This window comes from Microtus pennsylvanicus, chromosome 10 (genome assembly GCF_037038515.1).
Source record: "Microtus pennsylvanicus isolate mMicPen1 chromosome 10, mMicPen1.hap1, whole genome shotgun sequence".
In the NCBI taxonomy this organism is placed as follows: domain Eukaryota; kingdom Metazoa; phylum Chordata; class Mammalia; order Rodentia; family Cricetidae; genus Microtus; species Microtus pennsylvanicus.
Window position 1 is genome coordinate 67,836,793 of NC_134588.1, and position 9,465 is coordinate 67,846,257.

The 9,465-nt window shown below is 44.5% G+C and overlaps 1 protein-coding gene across 1 annotated transcript; it reads left to right on the plus strand.

Moving 5' to 3' along the window:
* The first annotated feature begins 2,671 nt into the window (after positions 1-2,671).
* On the plus strand, positions 2,672-9,050 carry LOC142858824 (mediator of RNA polymerase II transcription subunit 14-like). The gene has a single exon (XM_075988613.1). It carries the CDS (start codon positions 2,777-2,779, stop codon positions 6,992-6,994), a length of 4,218 nt encoding a protein of 1,405 aa, XP_075844728.1. The 5' UTR covers positions 2,672-2,776; the 3' UTR covers positions 6,995-9,050.
* Positions 9,051-9,465: the final 415 nt, after the last annotated feature.

Here is a 9,465-nt window from a genome sequence, read left to right on the forward strand (position 1 = left end):
GTATAGTTTGTGACTGGACTTGGTGATACTTTTGATATTGTTCTTTATTGTTAAATTGACTTTGGTTATCTATGGCCCTCAGTGTTTCTGCTTGTATTTTAGTTTTAATCTATCAGAAATGTCATTATAATATTGAAGAATTCAATCTGTGCTTTATCCAAAGAAAAGTAAAGCCCCAGGACCACCCTCTCATAAGAAATCGTCTCTTTGTTCCTCAGAAGTTACCAAGAGTAGTTCTACTTTTGTTTTGTTCCTTTTACTGCAATAAGAGCAAAATTTGGGGGTCAGAAAACCTGGTGGGTTTAAGTCTGGGCTTCTTCATATTCTTTAGTTCTGTTGGACCAAACAGGCAACAGTCCTTCTAAGCATTCAGTTTCTCAGTCTGTAGAATTGAGATTCCAAATTCCTGCTTCTGTCCGTGCGGTGAAGACAGACCTCTGTGATCGCCTCCGGCGGCCGTCTGGAATGTTGGTGTCGCCAGTTGCTGCTGATTCTGAGATAGCAGAGGAACCGGTCTTGCGGGTGAGCAGACCAAGACTGACGGTGCTTGAGAAAGCAGCCACAGGGATCCCCCGAAAATTAAAAATGTCCTTGACTAAACAGAAACATTATGGGTTGCCTCTGGGTTCTAAACTTTTGTGTTGTAAATTATCTCACAGTAGCCACATGGCTAAGTATATTTAAGGAAACTGAGGCACAAGATTATCTGCTAAAGTTCACAGAGTAAAAATAGGAACTTGAACCCAAGCCTATGTCCCTAGTACTTTACCCATCCTATACATTGATGGCGCACTGTATATCTGTGAGTATCTCCAGGAGACTTTGCACATATTTCTGTAATTGTTCTCATGCAGTAATTGTGTAGAGTCATTTTATGAAACGTCTATGAATGGATTTTCCCCGTGATCGGTGAGGACGTCCCTTCCATTTCTGCTTGACCAACGTGTACAAGATGGAACAATTCTGTATCACTCAGCAACACGGCTGCTTTACAGCACGTGGTGAAAACTCATTAGCATGGCTGTTTGTTTGCTATAATCAGACTTTAGAAGCCCTGCACTTAGTCACATTTTCTTTGTGGAAGCCCTGTGCTGTCTAAAGGGAAAGAGACTGTGGTAGGGTCAGGTAACCTGGAGCTGACTAACTACTGCACTATTGAACCTGCAGAACTTTTAAAATCAAGTTGTGTTTGCCTATGCAATTGGTCCTTAGCAACTTGATAATTTTTATTCAAAGTAGTACATAATGACACTGTTTAGTATATTTTTATATTTTTGTTATCAGCCATATTCTCAAAACTTGATAACAAAGTATTTTCATTTCAAAAAGTATTGAGGGGCATTGCATGGAAGCTATAAATTATTTTTAGTAATATAGTTATTCTTACAATATTAATTTTGCTGGTCTATGAACATGTATCTTCTCATATTCAGTTTTATTTTCAAAATAATACTTTAATATTTTTTAGAATTTCATACAATGTATTTTGACTATATTCAACCATAGCTCCTTCCACAGGCACCCTCTCTTCCCTATCCACCTCAACCAATGAGATAGAATCAACGATTAAAAATTTTCCAGCTGAAAGAAATCCAGGCCCTTATGAAAACATTGCAGAATTCTAGCAGACCATCGAAGGACTGATACAAACACTCTTCAAATTTTCCATAAAATGAGAAAGGAAAACTTAAAAATTCCCTTTTTTGTGTGTTTTTTTTGAGACAAGGTTTCTTTGTAGGTTTGGAGCCTGTCCCGGAACTAGCTCTTGTAGCCCAGGCTGGCCTCGCACTCAGAGATCCACCTGTCTCTACCTGTGCCTCCTCCCGAGTGCTGGGATTAAAGGCGTGTGCCACCACCGCCTGGCTAAAAATTCCTTTTGTAATGTCAGTATTATCCTGATACCAAAACCAAAGATCCAATAAAGAATAAAATTATCAACAATTGAAAAGAGATGCAAAAATTCTTAATAAAATACTTGCAAACAGAGCTCAAGAATAGCGCATGCTCTAATCCCTACCGACCCTCACGCCATCTCCACACACGGTGGCCCTCCTCTGACAAACTTATGGGCACAATATTCCTCAAACTATTACCAAAAACAGAAACAGAACGAACACTGCCAAAATCTTTTTGAGGCCACAGTCATCCAGATACCAAAACCTCACAAAGATACAACAAAGAAAGAATCACAGAACCATTTCCCTCACTAACACTGAAGCAAAAATACTCAATAAAATACTCCCAAACCAAATCCAAGAAAACATCAGCAACAACAACAACAAAAATCCACCAAGATCAAGAAGGCTCCACCCCAGAGAGGCAGGGAGGGTTAAACTTATAAAAATCGGCGGCTTGAGCAGCCACTAGAGCTCACTCACTCCCTTCCGCCGCGGCGGGCCCGCCCCTCGGTCCTCCCGGCCCGCCCCCTTCGCCCTCCGGGCCGCCCCCCCGGTCCTCCCGGCCCGCCCCCTTCGCCCTCCGGGCCGGCCCCCCGGTCCTCCCGGCCCGCCCCTTCGCCCTCCGGGCCGGCCCCCCGGTCCTCCCGGCCCGCCCCTCCGCCCGCCCGGCCCGCCCCTCCGCCCGTCCGGCCCGCGCTCGGCCCGGCCCGGCCCATCTTGGGGGCGGGCCTCCGCAGCCCGGACTCTGCTTCCTGTTCAGAGACGGCCTGGCGCTGAGATCGGCGGCCGCTCTACCCGCGCCGCCTTGGTAAGGTCACCGACCCCCGGGAGGAGGCTCCAGGCCGCATCGGTCGCGCCGAGCCTGGCTGTGCGTCGCCATGGCCCCAGTGCAGCAGGAGAACCACCAGGTAATCCCTCCGGGCGGGGGCAGCGGCTCGGCGTCCGCCCCGGCTCCTCCACCGCCGGGAGCCGCGCTGGCGGCGGCAGCTGCGGCCGCGGCCAGCCCTGGTTACCGGCTTAGCACGCTGATTGAATTTCTGCTGCACCGGGCCTACTCGGAGCTCTTGGTCTTGACGGACTTATTACCAAGGAAATCTGATGTGGAAAGGAAAATAGAAATTGTACAGTTTGCTAGCCGGACCCGGCAACTCTTCGTTCGATTATTAGCTTTAGTCAAATGGGCTAATGATGCTGGCAAAGTAGAAAAGTGTGCGATGATCTCAAGCTTTTTGGATCAGCAAGCTCTCTTGTTTGTGGACACCGCTGACCGTTTGGCCTCCTTAGCTAGAGATGCACTGATCCATGCGCGCCTGCCTAGTTTTGCTATCCCGTATGCCATTGATGTGCTGACTACTGGCTCTTATCCACGACTTCCAACCTGCATCAGGGATAAAATTATTCCTCCAGACCCCATTACCAAAACTGAGAAACAAGCCACGCTTCATCAGCTTAATCAGATTCTCAGACATCGGCTTGTCACAACAGAGCTTCCTCCGCAGCTCGCGAATCTTACAGTGGCAAATGGCCGCGTGAAGTTTCGAGTTGATGGAGAATTCGAGGCAACCTTGACAGTCATGGGGGATGATCCAGAAGTCCCGTGGCGCCTGCTCAAGCTAGAAATCCTAGTTGAGGATAAGGAAACGGGAGATGGCCGAGCTTTGGTTCATAGCATGCAAATCGACTTTCTGCATCAGTTGGTGCAGTCCCGGCTTTTTGCTGATGAGAAGCCTCTTCAGGATATGTACAACTGCCTGCATTGCTTCTGCTTGTCTCTTCAGTTGGAAGTGTTACACTCCCAGACTCTGATGTTGATCCGAGAGAGGTGGGGTGACCTTGTGCAAGTGGACAGGTATCATGCTGGAAAGTGCCTCTCTCTCTCAGTTTGGAACCAACAGGTTCTAGGGAGAAAAACAGGCACAGCGTCTGTTCACAAGGTGACAATTAAAATGGATGAGAATGATGTCTCCAAGCCTTTACAGATTTTTCACGATCCTCCTTTGCCAGCTTCGGACTCTAAATTAGTCGAAAGAGCTATGAAGATTGACCACCTGTCAATAGAAAAGCTCCTGATTGACAGTGTCCATGCGAGAGCCCACCAGAAGCTGCAGGAACTGAAGGCCGTTCTTAGAAGCTTCAATGCTAACGAAAACTCTTCCATAGAGACTGCACTTCCGGCTCTTATTGTTCCCATCTTGGAGCCCTGTGGTAATTCGGAGTGCCTGCACGTTTTTGTCGATTTGCATTCTGGAATGTTCCAGTTGATGCTTTATGGACTTGACCAGGCCACTCTGGAGGACATGGAAAAATCTGTGAATGATGATATGAAGCGGATCATCCCTTGGATCCAGCAGCTTAAGTTTTGGCTTGGACAGCGGCGTTGCAAGCAGTCTATAAAACATCTGCCTACGGTAACCACAGAAACGCTGCAGCTTTCCAACTGCTCGACGCATCCCGTCGGAAACCTCTCCAAGAACAAGCTGTTCATTAAGCTTACCCGCCTTCCACAGTACTACATTGTTGTGGAAATGCTTGAGGCTCCCAATAAGCCCACCCAGCTAGAATACAAGTATTACGTCATGTCTGTGAGCACTCCAGATGGTGACGACAGCCCCGTCACGGCACTGCTCCTGCAGCAATTCAAGGACAACATCCAGGACTTGGTTTCCTCCACGAAGACTGGGAAACAGACCAGAACTGGTACCAAGCACAAGAGGTCTGATGACCCGTGTCCAGTCGAAAGCAAGAAAGCCAAACTGTCAGGAGACACGTGTGCCTTCGATAAAGTTCTAGCTCATTTTGTCGCTATGTGTGACACCAACATGCCGTTTGTAGGGCTTCGAATGGAGCTGTCCAACCTGGAGATACCGCATCAGGGAGTACAAGTGGAAGGTGATGGCTTCAGCCATGCAATTCGCTTATTAAAAATTCCTCCCTGCAAGGGAGTAAACGAGGACACCCAAAAGGCCCTGGACCGCTCTCTTCTCGATTGCACTTTCCGATTACAAGGTAGAAACAACCGCACATGGGTGGCAGAGTTAGTGTTCGCAAACTGTCCACTTAATGGCACTTCCACCAGGGAGCAAGGACCATCCCGGCGTGTTTACCTCACGTATGAAAATCTGTTGTCTGAACCTGTTGGTGGTAGAAAAGTAGTTGAAATGTTTCTTAATGACTGGAACAGCATTGCCCGATTATATGAGTGTGTGTTGGAGTTTGCCCGTTCTCTACCAGACATACCTGCTCATCTGAATATTTTCTCCGAGGTTCGTGTTTATAATTACCGAAAACTCGTCTTGTGTTATGGAACCACCAAAGGAAGCTCAATTAGTATCCAGTGGAATTCCATTCACCAGAAATTTCACATTTCTTTGGGAACAGTTGGTCCAAACTCTGGGTGCAGTAACTGTCACAATACCATTCTCCACCAGCTTCAGGAAATGTTCAACAGAACACCAAACGTGGTTCAGCTGTTACAGGTGCTGTTTGATACCCAGGCGCCGCTGAATGCCATCAACAAACTCCCTACTGTGCCGATGTTGGGCTTGACTCAGAGAACTAACACTGCCTACCAGTGTTTCTCCATTCTCCCGCAGTCATCCACCCACATCAGACTGGCCTTCAGGAACATGTACTGCATTGATATATACTGCTGTAGTCGAGGGGTCGTGGCAATAAGGGATGGTGCCTATAGTCTTTTTGATAACAGCAAGTTAGTTGAAGGCTTCTATCCTGCGCCCGGATTGAAGACATTCCTCAACATGTTTGTTGACAGCAATCAGGATGCTCGGAGAAGATCTGTAAACGAGGATGATAACCCCCCTTCTCCTATAGGAGGGGATATAATGGACTCTTTACTATCACAGCTCCAGACATCTCAGCAACAGCCGTTTCCAAAGCAGCCGGGAAGTTCAGGCGCTTACCCTCTTACTTCCCCTCCTGCGTCCTACCACAGCACAGTCAACCAGTCTCCATCTATGATCCACACCCAGTCTCCAGGAGCCCTTGACCCTAGTTCTCCGTACACTATGGTGTCACCGAGTGGACGAGCAGGAAACTGGCCTGGATCTCCTCAAGTGTCCGGACCCTCACCAGCAACCCGTTTGCCTGGAATGTCACCAGCCAACCCGTCTCTACACTCTCCTCTTCCGGATGCTTCTCATTCTCCTCGAGCTGGCACAAGTTCCCAGCCAATGCCAACCAACATGCCTCCACCTCGCAAACTACCTCAGCGCTCCTGGGCAGCATCCATACCCACCATCCTCACTCACAGTGCCTTGAACATCTTACTGTTACCGTCTCCAACGCCGGGCCTTGTGCCTGGGCTGGCAGGCAGTTACCTCTGTTCGCCACTTGAGAGATTCCTCGGCTCTGTCATCATGAGACGGCACCTTCAACGAATTATTCAGCAGGAAACGTTGCAGCTGATCAACTCCAACGAACCTGGTGTAATCATGTTCAAGACAGATGCCCTGAAATGCAGAGTAGCCCTTAGTCCCAAAACCAACCAGACCCTTCAGCTGAAAGTAACACCTGAAAATGCCGGACAGTGGAAACCTGATGAGCTTCAAGTGTTGGAGAAATTCTTCGAAACAAGAGTTGCAGGACCGCCGTTTAAAGCCAACACACTCATAGCCTTCACCAAGCTGTTGGGAGCACCAACACACATCCTCCGTGACTGTGTGCATATTATGAAGTTGGAGCTGTTCCCAGACCAAGCGACACAGCTACAATGGAATGTTCAGTTTTGCCTCACCATCCCTCCCAGCGCACCGCCGATTGCACCTCCTGGGACACCAGCCGTGGTGTTGAAATCCAAAATGCTCTTTTTTCTTCAGCTGACTCAGAAGACATCAGTCCCTCCCCAAGAACCTGTCAGTATAATAGTTCCCATCATTTATGACATGGCTTCAGGTACCACCCAGCAGGCAGACATTCCCAGACAGCAGAACTCTTCTGCGACTGCGCCCATGATGGTCAGCAACATTCTGAAGAGGTTTGCAGAGATGAACCCACTGCGACAAGGTGAATGTACAATATTTGCAGCTGTTCGGGATTTAATGGCTAATCTTACACTTCCCCCTGGTGGGCGTCCGTAGACACTATTGTTTTTAATCCAGGAAGCTGACACACACACACACACACACACACACACACACAGAGGCTGAATTCAGCCATCAGTTTTTAAAAGGAAAAGGACTTTCTTTCTTTCTTTTTTTCTCTTTTTTAAAATCGTAAGAGCTAAATATTTTAAACTGGCAACATTTTTCAGGGTGTACTACTTTCATCCAAAAGACCATCAATCTTTTGAATAGTGAACTTGTATAGTATGTTTAAATGTGACATATTTCAAACTAGGTAACAGATCACTGTCTGCTTGCCAGTAATAAGTTTAATATTTCATTTTATACTATAAAGTAATGAAAATGCCAAACTTGTTTATTTAATTTTTTTTTATGTTTTGGGTATAATGGTCTTTTTTGATTTTTTTTTTTTAAGGCAGGTCTGTCATTTTTGAATACTGTAAAACTGTGACAAACTTTCTATTGAAGCTGTATTTTAATATGACCGCTTTGAATCCTTACACAGAAATGTTTTGGGAGCTGTTAAACATATCCCAAAGAAGCAATATTTAATAAAACTAGGATGTAAAAGTGACACTCACTGGTGTGTGTAAGCTCTTTAGAGTTCTTAGGGCCTCCCTTCATCTTTAGCCTGGTGGGGCCAGTCAGTTTTTTAATTACGTATGTCTGAAATTTGGCCAAAAACATTTTTTTTTGTTTTAAGGTTAATGTAGTTTCTTCAGACATTCCTAAAATTTAGCACCTTGGTTGTTTGTCAGTATAGGATTTGGGTAAAATGAAAGAACTTTGTCTTTGTAAAGAGACAGCAAGTGATTTATAATGATCAAGGATCCCAAATAATACAGTTATTCTCATGTGCGAAGAAATGGGAACCTTTTTGCTAGGAAAATGTCATGTAAAGGATACTTCTGCATACAGCATTAACTAGGAAGCAAAGAACTTGAATGCTCTAGTTTGCACGAAGTGTCGGTGACATTTCTTTATCTTATTTAACTTCTTACCTTCCCCAGCACAAATGGGGTTGTTCTGAACAATCTCAGTTTAATTCATTGTCAGCAAAGCAATAGGATATTTTGCTGGACACAGCCTGGTCCGGTCATTTGAAAAGTCCACAGTGCAGAGCCTGTCTAGAGTCCAGTAGAGTTCTGGCACTGGTACCGCTCAATAGGATTTCTATCTAGAGTACTATACTGTCTCTCGCAGCCAGCCAGGGACTTTTTAAGCTTTGATGAATATGATCTGATTCAAATGTTTTTTAATGAATTGATGTTATTTGGAGCAGGTTTTTTTGTTTTTATTTTTGTTTTTTTTTTTAATGATACTATCATGCTGAGTTATATCTAGCCAATGTAATATGGTCCTCGATGAAATTTTAGATGTTTGTCTGATTCCATTTTAAGGTGATTGAGATTCTATAACTGTAACCACCAGATTTTGGTTTTAAGCATCTCACTGCAACTGTATCATATTTGCTCAACTTTGCTTGAATCTCCATTTTCGGTCAGAGCCGAGGCCTTTTTTGTCCTCTGCGTGTCATTTCTGCCTTCATCTCCTGCTTTTCACCCAGCTCTGACACTTCTCCAGAGAGGGCGCCTAAACTCTTCTTCCTTTAACCTAACCCTTTTCTCCTTCTGTTTTCAATTCTCTTCACAGTGGTAATCACATGGGTTTGGCAAGCTAAGATGTCTTGATCAGGAGTCAGCCCTTTTCTTTTGGGAGCTAAATCCTATCTTTCATATAGAAATCTACATGTATATACAAGAAATGTATTTTTATCGGCAGGATGATATTTTTTCAGATAATTTTATGAATAGAATTAACTTTTCAGGTATTTTCTCTTTTAAGTGTGGTTTTGAAATGTTAATTGCATTTTTATACATGATGCATTCAATGGCTACTTTTTCCTAATTCGAACACCTTTGAATGCATTGTGTAAAACAAGTAAGATAGAATTCAATGAACAGAATTTGATTTTGATGCTTATTAAGAGTAAACCAATGAATTTGAATTTTGATATCATGCTTGGTACTTGGAATTGGTATATTACTTTATTAAAACTTGGAAATACTTAGCATTTGAATCGTAACTTTCATCACAAACCATGTCTTTTGCCTCTTTTATTAAGCAGGTTCAATCAAAGAAACTGGATGCCATAGTGATTTTTCTCTAGTAGGTGATTTGGAACTTGATTTTAATAAGGTGTTTTCAATGTGATTTTAGTATTTACAGTAATAAATAAAATTTATACAAGCTTCAGAGAAAAAAACCATATGAAAATCTGTCAATGTAATTCACCATATAAACAAACTGAAAGAGAAAGAAAAACACATAACCATCCCATTACATGCGGAAAAAGTCTCTGACAAAATCCAACACCCTTTCGTGATAAAAGTTGGAGAGATCTTGGATACAAGGGGCAAACCTAAACATAATGAATGTAATAATCAGCATTCCAACAGCCACCAAACATCAAATCAAATGGAGAG

What these genes read in the sequence shown, in the direction of transcription:
- LOC142858824 (XM_075988613.1), top strand. Translation starts at nt 2,777, where the DNA reads ATGGCCCCAGTGCAGCAGGAGAACCACCAGGTAATCCCTCCGGGCGGG.